Source organism: Phalacrocorax carbo, chromosome 1 (genome assembly GCF_963921805.1).
Source record: "Phalacrocorax carbo chromosome 1, bPhaCar2.1, whole genome shotgun sequence".
Classification (NCBI taxonomy): Eukaryota; Metazoa; Chordata; class Aves; order Suliformes; family Phalacrocoracidae; genus Phalacrocorax; species Phalacrocorax carbo.
In genome coordinates, this window is record NC_087513.1 from 7,968,620 (window position 1) to 7,994,949 (window position 26,330).

Consider the following 26,330-nt stretch of genomic DNA (forward strand, 5'->3'; position numbering starts at 1 on the left):
TCGAGGTGAAAGCTTAGCACTGAGCCCTGACCGCAGGTGCGGCCCAGCCCCAAGCACGCAGGTTATCCCAGCCCAAGTTGAGCAGCTTTGCTGCAAAATCCTACCTACATTATCTGTAACTCACTGCTGGCAAGCTCCCTCCCATGTATTGCGGAATTGTGCTGGCACAACCAGGGTGGGTGGGGTTTTTTTTGCTACAGTGATGCTGATTCTTTCACAAGGAATGTGAGAAAACTCATCTATCCTTCCAGACACGTAGAGTTTAGAGGGAAGGGTCATTTGGGTTATGTCTTAACAGTACAGTGAGTGGCTTGTCAGACCAAATAAAACAGAATTAAAAAACTTCTACCTGCAACCCTGGATGGATCTCCTAGTTTAGGACTCAGATTTCATCAAACACTGTGAAGAGGAGTTTGGGTGCTAATGGAAAGGGGTTAGAGACAACATTTGAGAAAGACTCAAAGTTAACTTGCCTGCAAATACAGCTCCTAAACTTGCTACCACACCAAACATATGGAAACACTGGACTTTACACAGAAACCTGCTAAAATCTTAGAGGTCTAATTTTCATAGAGTGAAAATGTACAACTCTACAGTCAACAAGAATAACACTTCTGTGGATACAAAGGCTCTCAGCTTTTAATCTCACACTCACATGTTGTTCCTTATATTTTTATACATACCCAAACCTCTTTTTAATCTTCTTCTTGCAAGTTTAATTTGATCCTGAAGAATCTGGACCCAGTCCCTAGGACCAGGAAGTTTATCCACATGGTTAGCAGTGCAGTATTTTTCTGTAAAGACTGAAATAAAAAGATACCATCTTTTTGAAATGTGCCACCAGAATGGAGAAAAGGAGACTGGAGAGGATCGTAAACAAAATATATCAAATCATCCACGTATCAAAAAGCATTTAAATGGCCAAATCTAGGATTGCAAGAACAGAGTCCAACTCAGCCTTTCAGAAGTTTATCATTCAGAAGTCATTTGTGTGTATTAATATCACAGTAATATCATAGCTACTACTTATAAAAGCCTAACCCAGAGAAACGGTCTGCACCTGACATCTTCCATTCATTAATTTCACACAAAAACATCACAGAAAAATAACAGGGTACTTCAAACTGAGTCTCCATATGTGGCAGGCACTTATAAATGCTGCCTTCCATATGGTACAAGTAGAGAGCTGAAGATCTGGTCATTTGGTGGCCTCTTGGTCAGGTTCCTAAGGCTGCTGGCAAACTGATAAAAGATAGAAGTCCTACCACTGCGGAAATTTCTACAGTTCTCATACTGCCGAACCAGATGGAATCGAATTTTTATAAAGCTACTACAAAAAAAGCCATCACTGACAAAAAAGAAGTATCCTACAGGTCCGATTTTATATTTCATAAAAATGGTACATAGAGGGTCAACATTACCTTTAATTCCATATTTACAGCAAACCTAGCACTGTTATAGCAAAAGTACAAAATTATAAACGGAGGGAAACTGATGCAATTGATTTTCATCATAAAACTGAGAGGTGTGCAAAAAACAAATGAGCAGAAATAGAAGTATTATTACTGTTAGTATTGCTGTTGTAGTCTTGGTCAGAGGTCTCAGAGCCCAGTGTCCAATTATGACTGGCAAACAAAGAAAAATAAAACTGGTCCCAGCTCAAGGAATTTGTAATCCTTGAAAATAAATGTCACATGAACGGGATGGAGAAGCATGCGACAAAAAAATGACAATTTCAGTACACACACTTTTGAAACAGCACTAGCTGGTAGCATAAAGGGACCGAAAGTAATCACACCCTCCAAACTCCTCCCGTGCTAACAACTTCACAAAACCATTACATGAAAGGCATTAGCAGTACTTTCCTCTGTAGTCTGATCAGCGAGGACGTCAGACCAACTCTGAGGGATTCCCAAAGAAGTCAGTACAGACCCACACATTGCCAGTGTCCAATCTGCAACAATTAAGGTCCCTCTGAAGGTAGAAATAATCTTTCCCTTCAGAATCCATGAAGTACCTGACACAATGGTAACCTGAGCAATGACTTAAGAGTCCTGATTACTTCAAACACGCACCTGCAGTTCTTGCTTGTGACCAGGGCCAGGGGACAATCTGTGACACCAGGATGTACCCAGGACACCCAGCGCAGGTGCCTACTGTGGGAATTATGACTACTGCCCGCTGTCGCCTGCACAGGAAGCCAAAGTTTGGCAGACTTGGAGAGCCAATATGTTAACGTGCTTCTCTAACTTGCTTGTTCTCTTGATTGAAAATCAAAATAGCTTTGATTGCTCAATGTGTGGTTAGACAAACACCAATGTGGGCAATACCAGAATGGGAATGCAATAGGAAGGAGGCAGGAGATCTGGGGCCTCCCCTTTCTAGTCCTGAGCTAGACAGTGCTAACAACCTCCTATATCATAGAATCACAGAATGGTTTGGTTGGAAGGAACCTTTGAAGATCATCTAGTCCAACCCCGCTGCCATGGGCACGGACACCTTCCGCTGGATCAGGTTGCTCAGAGCCCCAGCCAACCTGACCTTGAACACTTCCAGGGATGGGGCATCCACAACTTCTCTGCGCAACCTGTGCCAGTCTCTCACTGACATCATAGTAAAGAGTATCTTCTTAATACCTAATCTAAACCTACCCTCTTTTGATTTAAAACCATTCCCACCTTGTCCTGTCACTACAGGCCTTGGTAAAAACTCCTCTCTGTCTTTCTTATAAGCCCCTTTAAGTACTGAAAGGCCGCAATAAGGTCTCCCCGCAGCCTTCTCTTCTCCAGGCTGAACAACCCCAACTCTCCCAGCCTGTCCTCGCAGCAGAGGTGCTCCAGCCCTCGGATCATTTTCGTGGCCCTTCTCTGGCCGCGCTCCAACAGGTCCATGTCTCTCCTGTGCTGAGGGCTCCAGGGGACGCAGCGCTGCAGGTGGGGCCTCACCAGAGCGGAGCAGAGGGGCAGGGTCACCTCCCTCGCCCCGCTGCCCACGCTGCTGGGGATGCAGCCCAGGATACATTCCGGCCTTCTGGGCTGCGCGGGCACATTGCTGGCTCACGCACACATGTCCAGCCTTTCACCCGCCAGTGCCCCTCGGTCCTCCTCCGCGGGGCTGCTCTCAATCCCTTCATCCCCCAGCCTGCACCGATACTGGGACTGCCCCGACCCAGACGCAGGGCCCTGCCCTTGGCCTTGTTGGACTGCATGAAGTTCACGTGGGCCCACTCCTCAAGGCTGTCAAGGTCTCTGTGGATGGCATCCCTTCCCTCTAGTGAATCAGCTGCACCACTCAGCTCAGTGTCACCTGCAAACTTGTTGAGGGTGCACTAGAAACCACTGCCTCTATCATCGATGGAGATATTTAATAGTATTGGTCTCTGAGGGACACATCACACATACATCTGAACACAGTTCATTGACTTCTGCAGGGAAAGACATCACTGGCTGGATTGCTAGTCAATGACATAAAGGAAAAATAACCACTTCTGATCTCTTTTTTTTCTTTTTTTCCCCCAGTTCTGAGTGTAAGATTGATGCGACTCACAAGGGAAACTGATTTTCCAGGAGAAACACTGCAACTGATTCAACAAGTGCCACTGAATACCCGAAGTCAAAAGAGAGGATTTCTCCCCGGCTAATCATCCTGTTGCAGAAGCATTAAATTACTTGTAAGGACGGCAGTTAAAATGTTTTCAGACAGGAAGAGTGAATTTGAAGCAAACAGTCCCTCCTTTAAGTTCTCTGCTCATTTTTGTCATGAATGTAGCCTTTTCTCCACTTTTGTATCTCTGTCATGGAAAAGGACTAAAAGTGCCACTAAAGGATATCTGGGCACGTGGTAGAGGAATGTCCTAATGACAATAACACAAACAACATGATGTTGTTCTTGTGGAGGTTTCATACTGGCTCAGTTATTTCTTGGAATAAATGAAACCACAGTGCCTGACAGGCCAGTTCTTTGAAGGGAAGAAGGGTGCTATTGGAGCCAGGCTGAGTAAAGATCCACAGGATGTCAGCCCTTGGCATCTTACTCCATCACAGCTTTTAGGGGTGGGCTCCCCTATCAGGGATCAGGCACTAGCATTTGGGCAATACTGTAAATGCCAATAAAGATCACTGTTACTACAGGGGTACCTAGTAGTACCATCACAGATGAAATTTATCTGTTGGAACTACAACTCCCTCCTTTCTCTCCCCCCAGGCTTGAGGGAAGGGGTTAAACCAAGGTTCAAAATTTGCTCTGGTCATACGAGCTTAGCTACTGAGAAACATCGCTCTCTCCAGTGGGTAACGACTGCTATTTTAATAGCGTTGTTGCATCTCCTGAAAAACATTTCTTTTATCACAGTGCTGCTCAAATTAGAGTGTTTTTTTTTTAAAAGTAATTTTGAACTCCTTTTTTCTTCCATCTAACTTATTTATTAAAGCTTTTAAGGAAGAACGAGATACAGATGGAGTGAATTCAACTTTGGATTTTTGCAGATTATTGAGCTCAAGAAAAGACAATATAAAAAAGTGTTTGTGATTGAAACCTAATTATAAGTGTAACTGTAAGAAAGTCTGCCAGACACTCGCTAAGATGTATTGGGACTATGACACAGCCACAACACAGACTTAATTGCAGAACTGCACAGGTTGAAAGGATCCTCTGGAGGTGTCCATGTCCAGCCTGCTGCTCAAAGCACGGCCAACTAGATCATGATACTCGGGACTGCAACCAGTCAAGTTTTGAATATTTCCAGGGATGAAGATCCTGCAGCCCCTCTGAGCCCCTGTTCCACTATTCAACCACCCTTATGTTGAAAAAGCTTTTCTTTATATCACGTTGAAATTTTCCATGTGTCGAATGCCTCTTGTGCCTTTGAGAAGAGTCTGACTCTATCTTCTCTACACCACCCCATTAGGTAGTCGTGGACAGCAATGAGGTTTCTCCTGAACCTTCTCTCCGGTTCTCTCAGCCTCTCCTCATATGTCACTTCACATACATGCTTCACCACTTACCTGCTTCAGTACCATAAGTCTTGATGGCCCTACACTGGACTCACTCCAGTAAGTCAATGTCTTTCTTGCATGGGAGCAGAGGCCAAAAGTGGACACAGAGGTGGTTGTGAAAGGTTCCCCTGCCTCCTTTTGCTGCCAATGTACTTACTGAAGCTCTTCCCATTGCCTTATGTCTCCCAGGTTAGCAATCTGTACCTCAGGATGAGTCACAGCCTCTACTTTGCAACACAGCCTGTCTTTTGGTAACTTGGGTATTTTCCCCACTATATCAAATTTCAAAATGATAGAATCCTGTTCAGAATCTCTGGCCTAACACCAGCCCTTTATATGCTGTGATCACAGAGTTTGAAGGCACACATGTTCTCTGGAAGCAAGAAAGCAGTGATCGCTAAGAAAAAACACCCAGTACAGGATCCTCACACCGACTAAGAAATTTGCTCCCACAAGGGAAGGACCACCATCAAACTCATCTCAGTCCCAGTGTTGTCCTTCTCCATCTCTCCCCAGTCCAGCCACCAACTACTAAACTATTTACAGAGCAGGCACAGTCAGATGCAGTGCAAGCCTCAGAGTTTTGACTGAAGAGGATCAGTTACACTGTCAGTATGTTTTCAAGATTTGTTTGCACCTCTGATATCCGTGGAAAAAAATTATACGAGCACTGAGATTCTCACCGTAGAGCCTGACTTCATTGGCTTAAAATTAACACAAGCTGTCCCCGTATAAGCTATTTTTAACAAGTGAATGAAAGGGAATAAAAATAAGACTGCATATTTTAATAGACCTAACACACGTCAGAAATTCTAATCCCCTTACACGCTCCTTAGCTGAGAATATGTTCTAATTACACATATGGAAGAAAGCAAAAAACATACCTTTTATTGCACCCACAATATTTTGGTCTAGTCCTTTCCGGTTGTCATTGAGCCCTCTTTTCCTTTTGCCATTTGGTAAAGAGTTAGCCAAAGTCTTGTCATCAAAAAATGCACAGACCAGCTTCCTAAAAAGCAGACTTCCTGAGCGAGTATAGTTTGATAATATAGAGTCCAGCTGAGATTTCGGCATGAAGACGTCAAAGCCTTCTGCAAGTTGCACTTCTGGCTACCAAAAGAATACAAATGTTTTAATTAAAAGAACATTCAAATACACTATTTTGCTTCAATCATGCATCTGGTGAAACTTTACAATCACTTAATCAAACCATGAATCTTTTCCCAGCTATTCAGTAACACAGCCGCCTACTTCATTGAAATCAAACCCCATCAGTGAATAAGCACCTTAAAAGGCAAATCAAATAATCATACTCATGTCTAGCCACTGTAATAGTTAACAATTACTGACATTATTTCTAGGCGTACAGCTAACAAAAAGAAAAGAGGTACCTTTCCATACTGGATAATAATGACAAACCAGAAAATCAGCCCAGAGCAATACTCCTATGGGAAGCTTTTTGGACATTTATCTGTTTTATGGACTTGTTTCACTGTCAAATGATGTGAACAAGTGCGCTGTGGGGCATCCAGGCATTTCCAAGACGGCCAACTGCAGGGCTACCAGCCCGTTCTACGTGGTTTCCCAAGAGGGCTTCCAGCGCAGATATGGCCCATATGAGTAGATGATGAGTTTGAGGTTGCCCTTGGGGCCAGCGCTTGCTGATCAGCCATTTCTCCCTCCTTTGCCTATTTTCCAAATGCATCCTTAGAAGAGGATGATGTTAGATAGACAGCTTGTTTCAGCACAAAAAACCTCAGTGGTGAATCACAGGGACTTAGGCCATTGCCAGAAAGTGAGATGGAGGGGAAGAAGAGTGAACAAAATGATCTGGTATTTCACAAGAGTCTCGCCTCAAGTATGCTGTGGGCCACAGCAGACGAAGGCCTTCAAGGAAGTCCCCTTACTAAGAGTCTTTTTGCTGCCCCTGTCTGTACATATCAGAAATTACAGTAACAATATTTACAGTATTTTTTTCTATGACTACCATAAAACACTTATGCAAGATGTCTTGTGGAATAATTATCTATCTAGAATGAAGATACATCAGAAATAAACTAAAACTTTTCAGATATTATCTGGAAGTTCGCAAGGGGGGAAAAAAATCAGTGGTCACCGTGTGAGAAAATACGCGAACATTACAGCCTTAGCCTTGCTTCTAATAACGTGCTCTTTTTTTCCCTATATGAAAATATATCCACCAGTGATGGTGCATTTTCAAAGACGTTTGCAGAGCAAGAGCAAATGCCACCTCCCATCAAATCACCTGCAAATGCCTTGTGTCTAGACAGAAAAAAGTGCTGCCAATCTCAGAAGGATTTTCCTGTGTAACTCTTTTCCCACGGATTTTTTAAAATCATTATCAAGAGAGTTACAGCAAACACAACATTTTCAAAGCATACACTATCACTGGATACGCATGTGTATTGTGTGATAAAACTGAAGCTTACAATGCTTTGAGAAGCCAGGATGAAGAACCTTAAAATACACAGACAGTAATAAAAATAAATCTAAAAAGCACATAAGTTTCTCAGCTTGTTCCAGATGAAAAGTTGTTTTTTACCTTGAGAACTTTCAAAATGCTGGATCCAGCAAAACAGTCAGAGTTACTCTATTTGACATTTGACAATCTTCTGAGGTAGGTGGGTTTTTAATATGTTACTTCTAAACTTTCTGGTGACAGAAAAGATTTTCAAGAGTAAATAAACGTGGGCCAAGTTTATAACTTGGGAAAAATTCTACTTCATGTTAATCAAAAACCAGAATGTAGTTGTCACGGTGATGAAGGTATCCTGTCCTATTCTGTAACTTGGGTCTTGGGTCTTACGATAGCAATCTAAGATGACCTTGATGATACAAGATGCCTGGAGCAGACAAATCATCTTCACTAATACAGCTGTAAAATACATTTCAAACCTTACTAGTGCACCAGTGTGGAGGAGTCAATATTATTTTAGTTTTGACTATTTTATTCTCAATATAGGCATAAATTTGTATATCTGTGAAATAATTGGAAGGCAAATGCTGATTTATTCTTGCTTTCCTTTAGTAGTAAACTATTCTTCAGTCAAAGACAACCAGAACCTAATTGAACTTTATGATCAGTTTGACTGTGATTTCTCAAAAGGAAATGCATTTGTTAGTAGATAATGATCACGGCATAAGGAACTGGTGGATAAACTATTCGTATACAATGAAATAAATGAGACCCGAATGCCAAAGGCTTTTGCTGTGCTAAAATTAACAGGCAGAGAATTAGATTTAATCCTAAACATTTTAGTAGGTTGTACTACATCGATTAGAAATGATTGTTATAAATGAAATATTATAACAGTAAAACAAACACAAGAAAGTTTAACTAAGAGTAACAGATCATTACATTTAAAAAGCAGGTTCTCTGACTCCTGGGCCAGATTAAGAGTTGGTCTCACAAAGACTTTTTCCACCTCTACAAGTAGCAGTATTTCATCTCAGCAAGCCTGAACTAATTGCACTGGTTTTGGTAGCCCCAATTTTATACACATTAAACCGAGATTTTTCTTAAATTTCAATAAATGTTGGCAAAACAACTGTTGGCAGTCGTGGCGTATGACACAGCACGCACTACAGACAACCCTGCAATATTCTCAAGGGGACATTTATTTATGGTGCTGCGTAAAATGTCTTTCATTTTCTTCAGGCACACTGTCGTGAACACACTAGAGATGCTTATGAATAAACAGAAAAAGATAATACCGCCATTCATTCTGAAAGAAGTGACTTTCTTTAGCCTTCTCAAAATGTTTAAGGTCACATTTTATTTTCACTGTTAAATATATCTATTTTCAGAACTCAGCTGTTTTCTTTCCAAAGACAAAACAAAATCAATTTGTTTGTCTCAGGGTTCTGGCTGTGTAAATTTAGTCAAACAACTACTGTGGCAAGCAGGAGCCAAAGCACAGGAAGGAAGATGAGGACCTGATTTATGAGCCACATGTTTTCTTTTTTTTCTTAGGTCAAATTGGCACCTACAAAGAATTGTGTTCAGCGATGGAACACATTCATAAAGCCAAATTAAATTCCACCACAAGTACAAAACTGTTTTCAAAACCGTGTTTCAAGCTGAAAAGAGTGCCACGAGCAAAGAAAAATTATAAGCACAAATTGCACACTGGAGATAAATTACCAGCCCCTCCCCAAACCATTCCCTCAAACATTATTAAGCATAAAACTACAAAAGGAAAACCTCTGAAAAAGCATCCAACTAGTTACTCTGTATCACTACACTGACTCTGTGGCATGAGACTGCAATCTAATTAGTGGTGTGGCTTGCATCTATATAACTGAATTATCGTGACTGCTCTTTTTTGTTATTAGTTCCCACTTCCAGAAAGGTAGAATATTATCTGCTGCATTGTTTTCATTTACGCTTATTGATACTGAATTTAATTACGTTTTTCTAGCTCATAGTACTTAGGAAATTGGAAACTGCCTGCTCAAAATTAAAAATATATTAGAGAAATTAATGATCAGTTTACTCATCAGTGAACTGGTTCAGATGACATCTATTTGGTCATTAAACAAAGCCAATCAGCTGCCAGATACATGAAATTTCTATCAATGCGTACATGTTACATGAATCAAGAAAATACACTTATTGCAATTTTACATGAGAAAAGTACGTACATTTAGAGTGGCAAATTTTGGCCCCCTTAATGACACCGACATCATCAACAGCATCAAGGCCCTCATCTGGCAACCACAGCAATGAATACCAACTGACCCAATTCATCAAAGACTGAGGTATGAACTTTATAGAGGTGAGGAGTCCCCTGATGCCAGTGGGACCACCCAGGTATGAAACACAGCACATAAATACATCTTGGCAGGATAAGGGCACACGTGTGGGCTACGTGTTACGTGTGCTCATCAGCAAATGACAGTGAATGGTTTATACACGTAGTGCTTTTCACAGCTCCTGATCTCATGGTGGCTCTTAGCAACAGGAGAGATGAAGAACAAGTTTCCACTGCAGGCTCAAACAACAGGCAGCCTTGAACTCAAGGGAAAACTACATGGTCATGAAAGTTGAAAAAAAAAACCCAACAAAATTGTGTAATCAGCACTCAGTCGAAAAGAAAATCCCAAAATTTTGTAATCAGCGCTCCCCATATCTAACCGCACCACCTCCATTCAACCCTACCCAAGATTTTCTTGTTTATTCTAACAAGAAGAGGGAACACACTCAAGCTGGTATGAGTATTGATTCTCCTGAATCAGTGCTTTAAAATCCTGTGATCCTGCATATTAAAATATTAACTTACATCTGATGAAGCTGATTCAAGGATAATTCCAAATCCTGAAACAGGGGTTTCTGGTTTTAGGGGGGGTTCAACTGCTTGCAGACTCGATCGTTCCGAGTTTGCTGATAGCTTCTTCTCGTTCTCTGCAGTGTTGGGTTTCTTATTCATGGTAACTGGTTCAACAGTTTTGAGGGGCAGTTTTTTCTTTTTATTTCTCTTTCTTGATATTGTTGACTTCTGCGTGCAAATCAGAGGAACAGGAGACTGCTGTCTGGTTTGAGTCCCAACTGAATAAAAGAAAGTAATGAATTAGATTTATAGAAAAAAGCACGTGTATAACCACACAGACACATCATTAAACTGCCAACATAATGAACTTATCTTCTGGATAAGTGGGACGGGGTTTAGGACTGTGCATGTGAAAGTTACATTTTATCACCTTTGCAAAATTTTCCAATCTGTACAACGGGGATAATGACACTGAGCTCCATTATGAGGTTTTTCAAGCCATACTGATGAACAGCATTTTAGGAAAATTAGGAATACATGGTTCTTCTCCCTAGTGACCACTGGATGGTTGGTGACACAAAGGACTTAAGCAATGATTAATTTGTATACCCTCTTGAATGACTGAGAATCTCATTGTCTTTGAGCAACTTTTCTTGATAAAGTAAGTTAATACAAGTGCTAATGCAATTACAGTTATTTTTATGAATGTAGTCACCAAGCTAATTAGCTCAGCAAGAACATTTCAAGTACCATTATCTCAAGAATGAGTGAAAACACTATTCCATAGTTTAATTTCTGGGACAAAAGTAACCCAAAGTTGCATCAGTTTGTTTTGTTTATACACAGAAACTGACAGTTCATGTGTTACGTCTGAAATCTCAGAGACCATATTTTATATTTACCAAGGTTTTGCATTTTCCAGTATCTGCAATCATTTGCATAAATTAAGGCACCAATCCTGAACCTGTATCAATGTGAGTGAGTCCTCCAGCAGAATGCTATGCAGGTACAATTATATGTCTGGATGAATCAGGAAGATCAAGCTCAAAACAAAAAAAGCCAAAAGTGCTACACATGCAAATCAAATTCATTCAAGCTACGACTCAACTACAAATAGTCCTCATCTACAAAGCTCAAGGAAAAACCCAAACCTCAGAATACTGTTTATCAAAAGATTTCTGGGATATTTCATTTCTGGCAAGGATTTACAAGACTGTAATTTGTAGTTTACTATTTAGACAGAACAGTGTTTGAATACTAAAATAAGTTATTACACTTTCACTTATATGTTTGCACTTTAGTTTTTTTCTTTTGGCAACAAAGTGCCAAATTATTTTTTTTTCCATGCAAAACCATCATTTCCTACCGGAAAATATGAACTATTCCCAGGCTTTTTCGTCAAGAGATTCCCTCATTAACAAGGTACTTATACTGGAGATACAGAATAAATAAGAAATATTCCTTCTATTGAGGAGCCGGCTCTTCTGCCATAAACCCCAGTTCTGTACCATTCACCCAAACGCCATTTTTAATCATGCATGTAATTCCAGTGCAATCAGCGCAACTGTGCAAAGAATTCCCTGCCCCAGCAAAAACGGTAAAACTGGGCCTTCACGTACCGTTTTGAAAATCGATGACTTTTTGAAAAGCATTTTTACGTGAATCAACTGATATTACAAAACCTGTCTGATCCTTCCTGTAGCTCACTCAAGCATTATATGCCGTGGAGACAAGGAGTTTAGTCAGCCCTTCACTCCACCCATATTTTAGTTAGTTACTCAACACTCCCTTTTCTTACAGAGATCTTATCCAGCTATTCTAAGAGAAAAACCTCCATGGCTCCACTCCCCATCGTGATGGATGGGCAACTCAACTGACAAAATCTCCCATGTCTCCAACTCCTCATTAGTATTAACACTAATTTTTAAGAAGCGCAGAGGCTGCAGCTTCACAGCAGCCTACGATGACCTACCTAACTCCTAGCTGCCACGGTCTCGTTATCTTGCTGTCTCTAGTGCTCTTCTGGCTCTGCACTGTTCTGTTTCAGCTCCTAACCTAGCAGAAAACTAGAGTCAATAGTTTTCCCCAATGAACAGATTATTGCTGGTTCAGCCAGTAGCAAGAACTGGTAAACCAGCCTGAAGAGGTGTGGAGGCCACAACATGCAGTGTCTAGCTCAGTTTAGGGTACCACGGAGCTGTAACTTGAAAGATCTTTGAATGAAGTGTTATATAATAACTTTAAGCGGCCTTCCAGTTTTCTTTCAGGTAACAGAAAAAGTAGCATTTGCACCTCTGAATGAATACACTGGGAAAACAAACTGGGGATGCTTGTGACATATTGACCTACCCACCCAGCTCCCATTACTAGAGTATCTAACAACATTAGGGTTTTTTTTTTTTAATTTAGCCTTAAAAGATTCCTACAAGATAATATCCTATGTTACAGGGAAGGATCTGAGAAGTAAAAATTACATTTCCAAGAAGCCTGGACAGTTTGACTTTGAACAACATGTCAAGTGAGCAGGAAACAGTCCAGATTTTCCTGTGTCTCCAGATATATTTCTGTCTTACTAGACCATTCCTCCTAACAAGACGGTGCTCGCCATGGATATGCATGTATGGGACCGGTCACTGTACCTGCTTGAATTTGCATCAGTTTTCGCATGGTCTTGAGCTCTTGAAGAATAGCCTGTAGGGTTGACTGGCAATTACATGTACAGCAGTTTGGTCCAACTGATGAATTCACCATTGGGATTTCTCCTGAAAGAGAGAGCAATGAAATGGGGGAGAGATGATGTAAACTACACAAAACCACCTAAACAACAATTACCAGCAGGCGTTTGAAACTATTATCAATATACCTGATTGTGAAATTAGATCCAAAGCAAGAAAGAGAATAATATTCAACATGGTCCCTTTTCAGAGGAAGGGGCCACTAGGTTTTATCCAATTACCAGTATGTGCAATTATATACAGTAGGGGATGCAATGTTACATGGGCTGGAGAAGACTGCTCAGAGCGTGAATACAATGCACTCTTCACAGCAGGGCTCTCTATTGTCAGGCTAGTCTATCTTGAATAACAATAGCACCAAACCTCATTATAAACATACTCACTTTATCACACACACACAAAAAAAGCCCATCTCCCAGAACAGTCTTACAAAGAATGAAGACAGTCTGCGTAATAAAGGTTTACACTGCACATTAAATGAGGCCTAAGAATTTTTAAACTGCTTGAATCTTACATGTGATTCTTTACCATGTGAAGAATTGAGAATGAAAATAAAATCCCCTATTTGGAGGAAAAAAAAGAAAAAAACAGGATGGAAAAGAACCACCAGCAAGGAAGGCTTTCAGATCTGCCCTTCTGTTTGCTAGGGTGGGTTTGTTTTCTATGGCATGTTTGCCAGCACTGTGACCTATGAAATGGACTTTCCATAGTTACCGTTTGAAAATGAATACAGCAGTTCAACAGATTCTTGTTTTCTAGTAATTCTTACTAGTATTTAACTGAATTTACACACTTCTAGTTCTAGCCCTTAGCAGTGCTTTTATTTACTGCTTTGCTTTCCAGAAGTTTTGCATCGTAGGTCTGGCATTAGGACAGGCTGTAACAGTTCGGAGATTTCAAGCTTTAGCTGAATAGTTGTATCCTGTGCTTTAGTTTAAAATGCTGTAACACTAGAAATATAAATTTCAAAATTCAACAGAGCACCTAGCAGTATCTGCTTGAAACTGAGGCCAGATGGGATGCGCCCCCTTTCATTTCAAAATGTGCTTACAGTCATTTAAATTGATGGCTATTTTACTGCTCATCAAAGCATGCAAGAGGAGGGATGGTCATTTTATGAAGATAGGTACAAATGGATCTAACAAACATAATCTCGCTTGGTGTCACACGTGGTGGACTTCAGAGAGTGTATTTCCCTTTTTCTTCCTTAGCTTGACAGTTATCAGGTGCCCTTTAATCATCACCAAGCTGAAGTGAACATAAGCAACTCATTTAATCTTTGCTCATAAATCCTCCCATTTTTCATTATTACTTTTGCTTTCCTCTGAAGCCAAACCAGTTTATTATAATACCTTTTTAGATTTAGTTTGTGTTCTTTCATCAGAGCTCCCCTGATGTCAGACCCACACAGATCCCCTGATTTCAATCCTCATTTGCAGTGGCTGAAAATCTGGCCAGCGCTGCATCACTCCCACCCTTTCCTAGTTCTTCCAGTGTGTCCCTCCATCCTCAGATCTCCCTTCCCAGACACTTGTTCTCTACCTCCTTCCATTGAGTCCTTCAGCTCTGATGTAACATCTACCAGACTTGAGCAAACTGGTGGTCGTTCTCCCAACAGTGAGTTACTTCTGAAACTAAACTGAAGTGTCACTTAATGATTGCTGACATCTTCTGGGTGTCGCTCTCCTCCTTTCCTCAGATATTTAGACTGTCCACACTACTGCAATTACAAATGTTGGTATTTTAAAACAGCATCCATGGACAGAAACTGTAAATACTGCATTAAGATAAACGGAGCAATTTAGGAATCTCTGCAAATCTAGCAAATATGAATGCGATAGTTCCACTGGCTTTTTCAGCTGTAACTACAACTTTTTAAAAGTAAAAAGTGACCTGAAAAACAGGCTGAGAGCCTGAAATTAAAACAAAAAACAGGTTACTGACTCAGCAGGACTCTGCCTAGTTTGATCTCGCCCTTCCTTTGTACGCTGTCTATTCAGACTGAGAGTTCCTTGGGGCACGGATGGGATTTTATCTTTTCAATGGTCCATAAAGTGTTTGGCCCATTGTAACAGGTACAGAGGGAAAAAAAATGTTATCTTTAGCTTTACACCAGATTACTTGGAATTCCTCAGCTTGGCTCCACCAACGCCCTTTAACTATTTGTTAAAGGTAGACTTTTAAGTAGATGAGGTTCAACGCTACTTATAATTTAATACCATCAGCATAACCCTGTACCTTTTAGTAAGACAAGCGGGTACCCCAGAAATGGAGTCCCAGAGGATCAGGAGTTTTATTAATAAAAGGCAAATACATAGTAAGAATATCCTTCCTCCAGTGCTTTCTCAGTTGTTTTAGACTAATAAGCTCCTCAGGAAAAGGCCCATCCTCTCTCGTGATCAGAATCCAATATTCTAGTGGGCCTCTGGAAATAGCATCTGAAGGACTACACTGGCAGACAGGGCTGGTGGCTTTTGTTGCCTTCTTAACAAAGCCCCTACATCATGGTGAATTGCACGTGAAAACTTGGACAAATTGTATCAGTAAATACCTGTACATCTTTCCTGTTGCAATATAACACATTCCTAATGAAAGCACGCAGGCATGCAGGCTCCTGATGGAAAACCAAAGGGCCTATTTTCCCATTGAGGCATGCGGGATTTACATTATAATCCCCATTAGCATTGATAGAAATTACCCATGTAAATCTACTATAGGTACTGGAAATGGGAAAAGAGACCACCAATATTTCAAATCAAAGCAGGGTTCTACTGAATTCATACATATTCATGAGGGTTTTTTATTTTCTTTCTATCCTCCCTCCTCTGATCAGTTACTGTGTTGTAAGAAACATCTTGTAGAGTGTTCTCAGTCATTGTTCCAAGCACTATCTTTATCATTTTTAGAGGACAAAAGCAACCCTTTCCAACTTGTTATAAATCAATTTTTAATTTTAAAAGGAGAACAGACTTTTTATTTTTATGAAGGAGTCTTTAAAGAGCCATCTCCCTCTCTTTTGGAAGCTAGCCAGCAGGCAAATTTGATACCGGCTTGTATGATTGAGAGGAGGAGACGACACAAATACATTAGTTGCTTCCCTGAGTGAGCAGCAAGCAGTCCAGGACAGTGGTTCTTGCAGCCGGATCTGCTAAGAGTGAATTCGCCTGGTGTAACGTTGCTACCACAAGTTTCTATCTGAAAAGCATGCAAGTGCAAACCGCTGAAAACGATCTCGACGTAACTGAAAAGCAATTCAGCTGCTGCATCACTGTCGGATTTGCTATACAAGGCAAGAAAAGAAACTAAAATGTTTTAGACAGACTCCATGAATTTGTTGTCTCTAATAGGGCAGGCATGCTACTCGCTGTTTGTAGCCCCAAGAGGCCTCCACTAAATGCAGTGGGTCACAGGCCCCTACCTAACTTCCTGACTTGTGGAACCGTCACCTTAAATCCAGTTTGGAATAAGTCACTTGGCTTTTCAAGTGTGTTCCTAGGCTCCCCTCATTCTTCCTTTTCTCTCTCTGTCTCTTTTTGCCGATACCTTTTTCACAACTGCTTTCTATACCAGCACCTACTGAACACCCATTCCAGCCTTTCCTTGAACTGCATTTACCATGCAAGTAGATAATTATGCTAGTTAGTTGGACTTAGATCCCTATTACATTCAAATCTGAGTAATTCACACAGCCTACAACATACATTTTGGCTTCCTATACAATATCTACCCAATGGACAGAAACTGTTCCCAGACTCGCACTGCCTGCAACAGATGCCTGGACATCTCCCCGGTAATGACCCAGGCCTGACAGCCCCAGGCAATAACCTTATGTCCTACCTGAACAGTTTTGCTCAGATGACTTTAAACACCATAGCAAGTACCAAGGGGTATCATCTCCTTTGATATTTTATTGCATTTCTACACCCAGCTTTCAAGGAATTTGTCCATCCTCCGAAGAACATCTAAATTACTGAGTTAGATACTCAGACTCCCAATGCATGGGGTGGAGGGGATGGGGCACATTGCAACGGCCACCCAGGAGAGCTGTGTGCTGGATGAGAAGTTTCAGAGCCTGCTCACAGCCCAGAATGCAGCCTTTCCTAGAGACTGGGCTTCAGAGCCAAAGCAGCAAAACTGTCCAGCAGGATCACAACTCCCCACTGGAGGCAGACACCTAAAATCTTGCTCTCAAAGAGCTATACATGTCGCCTTTTCAAAGGTGGCCAGAGGAGAGGGCCCACACCCATCTTTGTGTAATAACCTAAAAAAGTGCATTCTTTCCTGCAGCAGGACAGCTGCAGAGGGAGGGGTGGAAGGTGCCTCCTGGTGCACTTCCCAAGGGCTGGGAGCTTGGACATTCCTCGTGATCAGCCCAGAGGTCGCTCAACCCAACCCTTCTACTGTCTCACTGACTGTTCCAACCTGTAGATCATAAATCAGCCAAACCCTTCTTCCTTGTATGAAAAATTTAAAAGCTGACATTCTCTTGCATATGGGGCCAAATCCCGTCAACACGTTTCAGCTCACATGCTGAATCAGGCCCCTGAGGGGATAGAGGTGCTGTTCCACCTACTTTCTGGATCCAGGAACTAGGCATCTCAGCTGTGCAGGCTTGGGCACTTCTGTGCATGCAGAGAACTGTCCCTGCCAGTGCCCAGCGACTCTCAGGGCAAAGAGGGAGATGTGTGATGAATTTCAGGTCCTCCCACGTTTAGAAGGCTGTTACGGTGGGACTTTGAGAGCACAGTTTTAGACTTGGATGATAAATCTCGTCAAGTGTTTTCCCCTTTCCCCTGGACCTGCATCTTTAAAAAAACCCACAACTATTGTTTTTTGTGTGTTATGAAATAAATAAAATTAGCGTGACTTCCTGCACCATCTTTCTCCAGGTCAACAGGTACCTCTGTGTGAATCATTGTCTCTACAGAGAAACAGTCGATCTGGTGAAACCTAGGGCTGTATCTGTGTCAGTGCAGTGACAGTACTTCCTGAAGGACAATACTGAGAATAATAATAGTATTTTTTTTCTTTTTAACTGTTACAAGCAATGAGAACTTGGATGCCTTTAGAGAAGGATGCACAGCAAAACCTCCTATTGGGAAGTAAGAACACCTGCAAAATCAACTGGAAATTAATAATATTTTCAGATCCAATCTCACAATTTTTTATTTTCCAGAATTTAGAACTGAGATACCCCTTTAATATAGCCCCCCTCAAATTTAGGCTTGAGTATCAGGAGAAAAGCTTTCTGAATTGAATTTAGATCGTTAAAGGAGACCTTCAGGAATCTGGCAGTAAAACCTCAATTTTCTGTGACTTAAAACAGCAAGAGAAAAGCATTTTAAGGGCACACTGCCATCTACTTCAGGGCAGAATTCTCTGCCAGTACAAGATTGACCACGCTCTAGCGCAGGCAGTTCATAGGCAGACTCCATCATCTCTTTTCTCCAATGGTCCCATTGGAATAAAAGCCTAAGGCTGTGACAGGATTTTGTACCTTAAGTTCAGCAGGCAGATGTAAGGCTGATGCCCTCTCCTTATGAAAGTCAGTAGAATCCTGCTCCGCAAGTGGTGTCACAACAGTGCTACATTACTCATTGCAAAGAGGAGTGGTAGAGGTTGACATTTAATTAGCTATGAATTTAATAACAATGGCAAAAACTGTTTTAATAAGTACTGTATAGAAATTAAGCCTGTAACAGCACTGAGTAATTCTGTCCTATCACCAGGAATCCATTTTAAAATCTAAGACAGATGGTAGCAGAATGCACCATGCCCACTTTCGCACCTTTTCAAAGTGATAACTATGTGCTCATTTTGTAGACTCTGAACTATAACTGATTTCAGTGCAGCGGTACAATAAATCATCACAACAAAGGCAGAAATTTAGTACAGTACAAAGAGAGAGAGAAAAAAAAAGTACTGTTCTCAGTATCGAATGCAGATCATACCATTGGATGCCACGGTTCGCGTTTGATTTTGGAACGTTTTGGATCGGGTTCCATATTGCCCTGAAAAATGGCTAGCTTGGGGTGATAATTCATTCCATGCACCGCTCTGTGAAGGATGGAGGCTCGCCTGGGACTCTGCAGCGGGATTCAGGCGCTGGGCCCAGGCTAAGTCTAAATCTTGGGGCTCTTCCTTCAGTTTTTCTCCTTCTTTGCCAACTCGTTGATAGATTCTTCCAGTGCTGTCATTCAGTAATCTTCTCATCCCTGTAATTTGTTTTTTAATTTCCCGGCTTTCATCTCCTAATGAAAACAGAGCCACAGTTATCACTGTAAGTTAACAAAAACAGTAATGGGTAGAGATTAGTGATTTTAGATGCCAATAAGAGTTGGAGTACAAAAATAAATAAAGACGAGAGAGCAGAGAGATGGTTGAGTGGTCGTTGGTATGTACCAGGCTACGCTTCAACACAGCGATGGTTGACACCTCTCATGGTTGAAAGACTTGCTGAATTTGGCTTTCATGATGCTGTTTCTAAACCTTTGATGAGTAAGATTATTTTTCTCCAGAAGAAAATAAACTATCCTTTTAAGAGACTGATCCTATTCAGGCATTGACATCAGTGGATGTTTTCCCCAGGTAAAGCCTAAAGGATCAGACCCTTTATATATCAGTTTGCTATACGCTGAAGGATAGATCCTACAAAGAAAAAATATACCAAAAAAAGCACGACACCACACACACACAGAGCAACACCGCATCTACTGATTTTAATGAACAGGATCAGTCTCTTAGTCCACAGAATTTAATAATACTGGACTATACAGGAATAAATTAAGAAGCAGCTAATACATGTACAACTGCATATAGCCTAAGTGCTGGATGTCTTAAAAATATAGATTATGAAAACAAAATTAAAATATATACAAGAAAAATGTGACTGTTCCAAATAAATTCAAGGCATTTAAATAATAACAATTACATACTTTAATACTCCTGGCACCATTTAAGTATTAATTTTACATATGAAACTGCTGATTACACAATGAATATATGTGTTTTGGGCAGCTAGTAGCTATTTTGCTTGTTAAAGCATACATTACGTTTCACTAGCAATAAGGAAGTGTTCATAGCCCCTTCTGAAATAAGAAGCTTTTATTTTTTTACTGGTAGTAGAAAAATCAAACATCCTAAGCAAATGGAATAAATAATGAAGATCAAGAAATTGATGAATTAACCTTCCTTTATAGTATACTTAATACAGTAATACTTGGTATCCTCTATTCAATTTACAGTCACACTCCCCAAAATAAACCTATTTTTGGCAAAGCGATCGTGCAAAGAAAATTTCAGAAAGGAAAAAACAACTCTTTCAGAAACAAAGATGCAATGCACATTGTCTCTGGTTCAACAAAGTATTTGAAAGTGTGCTAGTTCCTGGCAGCCCAGAGGGCCAGCCGTGCCCTGGGGGGCATCGAGCCCTGCATTGCAGCCGGGTGAGGGAGGGGATTGTCCCGCTCTGCCCCGCGCTGGGGCGGCCTCACCTCGAGTGCTGGGTGCAGTTTGGGGCGCCAGAGGACATTGAGGGTATAAAGCTACCAGAGAGTGTCCAGAGGAGGCCACGGGGTTGGTGAAGGGTTTAGAGGGGAAACTATACGAGGAGCGGCTAAAGTCCCTTGGCTTGCTCAGCCCGGAGAAGAGGAGGCTGAGGGCAGACCTCATGGCGGTCTGCAGCTTCCTCACAAGGGGAGGAGGAGGAGGGGCAGGCGCTGATCCCTTCTCTCTGGTGACCAACGCCAGGACCCGAGGGAATGGCAGGGAGATGTGCCAGGGGAGGGTTAGGTTGGGTATTAGGAAAAGGTTCTTCCCCCAGAGGGTGGTGGAGCCCTGGAACAGGCTCCCCAGGGAGGCATCACGGCACCAGCCTGGCGATATTCAAGAAGCACTTGGACAAGGCCCTCAGAGACATGGTGTGAATTTGGGGTTGTCCTGTGCAGGGACAGGAGTTGGACTAGATGATCCTTGTGGGTCCCTTCCAGCTCAGGGCATTCTGTGATTCTAATTTTATCAACTCAACAGCACTATTCAGTTGCCTGAATGTAGGTGCACGCTTAGACAGCTGAGAGAGCAGCAACCCTCTCCCAGCATGGGCCAAGCTCAATGTGGCTGGGACACGCTGCAAGCCTGCCATACCCAGGGACATGTAGTACCCAAAAGAGGGATTTTTTGCTCCAGGAGGTGAATAAGCAGAATGGGAGATGAGCTGTACGATCTGCTCCAGCCTCTGCGGAATCAGAACATCTCCCGCTTGACCTGGCGCACCGGTTCCCTGGGCCAGCGCCAGCTGGCTCCAGCCCACCCTGATCCAGCGAGGAGAGTGGGCGGTTTACAAGAAAGCTCCTAGTCCAAACTTAGAAAAATATTTGTCAACCCCATACAGTGATACTTTAGCACCGTTTTCACTCCAGCTAAAGCAGCAAGAAATATCTTTTGCAAGGAAGCTCTGCTTTGTATTTATTTTCTTGGTTTGCCTGTGGATTTATGCATGTGGGTGTGATTTAATTAACAAATCACAGCACCAGTTCCTTTAAAATGACTCTTTTTGGCCCCAACCCAAGCAGGGGTTGACTGTTTGCAGTTCCCAACCTCCAGAGGCTGCAGCGTACCACCAGGCTCCAATTATTGAGATACTTGGACCCATACACTACCTTTTTCCTGTACATGGTTGTATCTGCCCATATCTAAGCTCCAAATGCTCCCATGACACTGGAGTGGGAAGCAATCCCTTACCGTCATACCATTCAGCAGCACACCGGGCTCTCAGAGTTTTATGTTGGCAATTTGGACTTGTATTCAATAGCAAAATGCATCTGAATATCAGAAAACAGCTTCCCACCCACCTCCTCCTGTTGGGTGTAGTGACTGCACGCTCATCAGGTGACACGTTGTTGGAAAGATTAAATTTCCTGTACCCTATTACATAAAATATTAATGTTAACTGAGCTTATTCAGCCTTGATTCTGGTCCCTTGTTCCTTCATATAGAGACCTTCCTATACAGTAACACAGGCATACTTACTTCCAAATAGAGGAAACCCCTATATTTATGTTTCAGCAACCCCTGAACTTGCATCCTACATAAGTATAAGCACATCTTTGTGTTTAGGTAGCTCCCTTCTTAAAACTGGGAGATTACGCCTTTGTGAACTTGTTTGTTGGGGTTTTTTAATTTGTGTTTTCTGTTGTGGTTGGTTTTTTTGTTTGGGGTGTGTTTGTTTGTGGTTTTTTGTTTGGTGTTTTTTTGTTTTGTGTTTTTTTTTGTTTGGGGTTGTGGGGTTTTTTTGGTAAATATGTCCTCTGTTTTGTAAGGGAGGGCAATAAAACACACAGGCTATAAGCTTGACTTAGTCTTCAGTGCAAGCTTACATCCCCCCTCCTCCCAAACAACTATGACTTTTTACAGCTCTTAATTTGTAACCGGCCAGCGCCAGCAGCATCCTTCCTGACACGAGCAGTGCGTAGCTGATGTTACACCACCTGAATCTGCAGGCAGGTGCAGAACAGTAACAGATTTAACTTCTTGCTCCCTGGTTATCTCATTCAGCTCTTAGCTCTAGAGCCCAGTGACAGCATTTTGTTATTGGCTACTCCACTGCTGATGATTTTCGCAGATAATAACCATGTAATTTAAAAATGAATAAAAAAAAAAAAGGGAAGATGGGCCACAGAGAGAAAACCAAACAGCTCAAGCTACTCTGTCCCACAGAAGAGCCAGCCTTCCTTTCTAAACGCTGAATGGGATAATTGAGCACCAGAAAAAAAATAGTTTATTACATAAAAATCTGTATTACCTATGTGTGAAAAGCCTCCTCAGAGAGAGGCCTGAGAGGAGCGGTGCATATTTCAGCTTCACCCTGTACCCCTGTATACGCACCAGGAGTCCCCATCCCCCAAGGAGATGGGATGCCTCCGACCGGCAGGCAACAAGTTTTGCCACTTGAATCCCCCATGTAATCCCTTTGGTTTTATCTGAATGGTTTCAGATTTAATACTGAAAAATAGAAGACTACAATACTTAAAAAACACTACTCGAAATAGAAAAGCATGGCAAATTACAGCCCTAGTTAGGAACTTATATGTAAGGATGACAATAGTGATTTTTAAAAATTGTTAATACATTTTTGTTACAACTATTATAGTTGTTTCTATGATGGCCCCTTACATACAAGCTATTTTTTCCACATGGCCAGACTGTAATTTTATAAAAAAAAGAAAGGCAAAACAGATCCCTTTCATAAATACTACATCAAATATTCATAAAAAGTAATTTTCCCCAAATTAACTTCAATCTCTTTCCTTACTGAAAGTGTGGACAGTATAAAAACTTCCTGCTTTGAAAGTTGTAAAAATGTTAAAAATTGCAAATGCACAAATGTAAACCAGGACTGTCCTAGGGTGAAGCAGCACCCGCATGCTAAGCGTGCACCTGTCTGAAGCAACAGACATGTAAACAACTCCAGTTAGCAAAACATTATCGATAATTCATTAGCTTCATTCTTTGCCCCTCTATGCCTGACCATCTTTTCACTATTTTGCTTATTAAACTTAATATAAATGTAGCACACTGCCTACAAACAAGTTATACTTTTCTGAATAATTTGTCAAATACTACCACAGTGCTACAAAGAATGCTAAAACATTATGCAACCATACCCATATGTTAAAATATTAATTTTATTCCAGGATTAGAGAAGTGGTAACCACATCTGTAACTAATATATGTGTTTTGAAGTGTATAAATGAGTGAATAAAGGTTGGACAAATGTCTGTATTTGATCTATTTCTTCCTTTGACCTATGTAAGCAAATAACCATAATGTTCTTTTGGCCCGATATTTTGCAGTTAACTTCTTTATTTGTAACATTTATGTTTCTCATATGTTTTGGGAAATATTCATGAGTAGTTGACTTTTTTAATACAGTTTGATTTTCTTTGAATTAGCGTCTAATTTTATGTTGTGCTGTGTTTTGGCAGATGAAACTCCTACAGAAACCGTTCCTTTCTTGGCTATACAAACAGGGCTTTTTCCTCCACCAGGCTGCCTGCTGAAGGCAGACTTCCACCTTTGTGTCAAACCAGGCTGAAATTGGTGGATGAGTTCAGAAGCTGTCAGGAGGGTAGGAATGGCAGTGACAGACAGCTAGACAAGCACATGTGAGCTGACAACATTAGCCTGGTTTGTAAGGAAACAAGTCTTCAGAGGTGAGAAAAAGTGGAAGTCGATGCATACAGCTTGAAAGCTCAATTAAAAATAACCAATAATTGCAACGGGTTATATAATCAAACATACTATACGCCAGTTTATTAGATACCACTTGAATGCCGCCCGTCCTGGAAGAGGGCCAGCAAAACTCGGCTGCCGCGTTTGAAGATTTTGTAAGGGTGAATTCAGAGCAGCTCAAGGAATCGGGAGGCACATGCATGCATGGCACACGCCTCCAGTGCACAGCCAGGCTGAACTCGCCAAAACACCTTTTTGAACGCTACATGGTATTTAAGTATTTCCTTAAAAGACAGTTATCCTAGAAGGGAGCTGAGCATCCCTTCTCAGCAAAAACTATACCCACATCAAACCGTAACTTTTAAAACTCAAGTTATTTTTGTCACAGTCATCTCGTACCGCAAGTGGTCCTGAAATAGAAAATTTTGAAGGTCAGCATGGGGAAAACACAGGAGCCATGTGCGTGTTCCTTATCAGATCAAAGGCTTCCTGAATCACATGGAAAGCTGTTGTGACTGCTCCGTCAATAATTTGAATCAAGCATCTGTGTCGCTAAATTGATGGGGGAAGCACGCATTTTTCAAATAAGAGATCCCCAGTCTTTGCTGGCATATAAGAACCTATATTGAACAAGTAACACAGGCAACAACACGCTCTGCGAATTAAAAACCTAAACCCCTGTCAGCAGGGAGAGCAGTGGTCACGGACAATGTCAGCGGGTCACGCAAGCAACACGAGTTATGAGCCGGGGACTTTGACTACCCTAAGTTAACGTAAAGGGACATTTAAGCTGTCTTAGTTGAAGCATCTTCGCAGTGTTCTAAAATGTCAGTTAAAAGCACTTACCTATCTTCATGTCACAACACAAAGCACTAAGATTATACCTGCAGGAAAACTCGAATGCCCTCAGATTAGACCCCCTACTACTCCCAAACCAAGCATGGAAGTACATGGGTTGATTGACACCCCTGCCTACGGCAAGACACAGAAAGTTAATAGGCATCACAAACACTAATGTCATCAAAGCAATTTGCAAAATCAAAACCATGATCAGACCCCAGGACCATTCAGGATTTGGGGGGTTATTCCTCTGGAAGCTGGATCAGCCTAGGTGGCCTGGTCACCACCACCAGAAAATAACTCTTTTGAATAGCTAAGTGTTTCATTAGTTGGGTGTTTTAATAGTTGGGTGTTTCAAAACACCCAACAGGAGCAGATACAGAAGCACAAGTTACACACTTTCATGCCACGCTCCAACAGCTAAATCACTCAGGAAAGGACAAGTGAGCAACTGTTCAATAAATGTTATGTATTAACAGGCTCATATAATTAAAATAACAACAGATATGCAACAACTTCCCCTGGTTCTTGGAAATATTTCAGGTCGAGATCATGCTTCAGCCCCAAAGGGAAATGCTTTATGAAGTTAAATCATTGGAGAACATGTATCTATATAAAACAAACTTTTATGCAGTCTTAATTACAGAAGCTACTATTGCAACAATCGATATAATTCTATTCAAAGTAGCAAGTAACTTCACAAACCTGTGTTAAGTCAACTTTTTCTCTGTGAATATATTGCAAAGGATATTATTTCAGGGACAGAATAAATTCTTGAAATTAGTGAGTAACTTATGCATCGCTCCCCTGCTCCAAGAACACATTATTTATTTTTACCATGACATAGCGACGTTATTAATCTGCTGCCTTCCATTTCAACAATGCGAAATGCTGTAAAATGCACAGACACCTGCATTACAGTACATTTCAGTTCCACTTTATATCAGTCATAAACATCTCTGTTTTGGACATCTCTTCAAAACAAATGCTCCAAGCACGCTGTGCGTAGCATTCGATTTTATGAAACTATAAAAGTTCTTCACTGTTAATTACACAGACAAATGTCTCATCACACATTTGGTTACCAAGATAATATAATTAGTTTTCTACATTAACCTTTCAAACATAGAGCCTGAATTTCAAGTTGAAAGCATTGTAAAAACACTCAGTCTGGAGGCATATTATATTTCTGCCTTTTTTGTGACGATAATAAAATATTAAGACTGGAAAAAACCCCGATG

At 41.3% G+C, this 26,330-nt stretch overlaps 1 protein-coding gene across 5 annotated transcripts in view; it reads right to left on the reverse strand.

The window, feature by feature from the left end:
- BEND7 (BEN domain containing 7) overlaps positions 1-26,330 on the reverse strand; it is a 47,498-nt gene that overhangs the window by 13,956 nt on the left and 7,212 nt on the right. For 3 of the 5 annotated variants that reach the window (XM_064443365.1, XM_064443356.1, XM_064443346.1), the window contains 5 exons: positions 18,972-19,271; positions 12,925-13,047; positions 10,298-10,563; positions 5,879-6,104; positions 684-803 (listed from right to left, as the gene is read on the reverse strand). In XM_064443365.1, the coding sequence (XP_064299435.1) occupies positions 684-803; positions 5,879-6,104; positions 10,298-10,563; positions 12,925-13,047; positions 18,972-19,271 (1,035 nt within the window). The remainder of the gene's footprint in view (positions 1-683; positions 804-5,878; positions 6,105-10,297; positions 10,564-12,924; positions 13,048-18,971; positions 19,272-26,330) is intronic. The other 2 variants (XM_064443381.1, XM_064443371.1) reach the window with 1 other exon arrangement.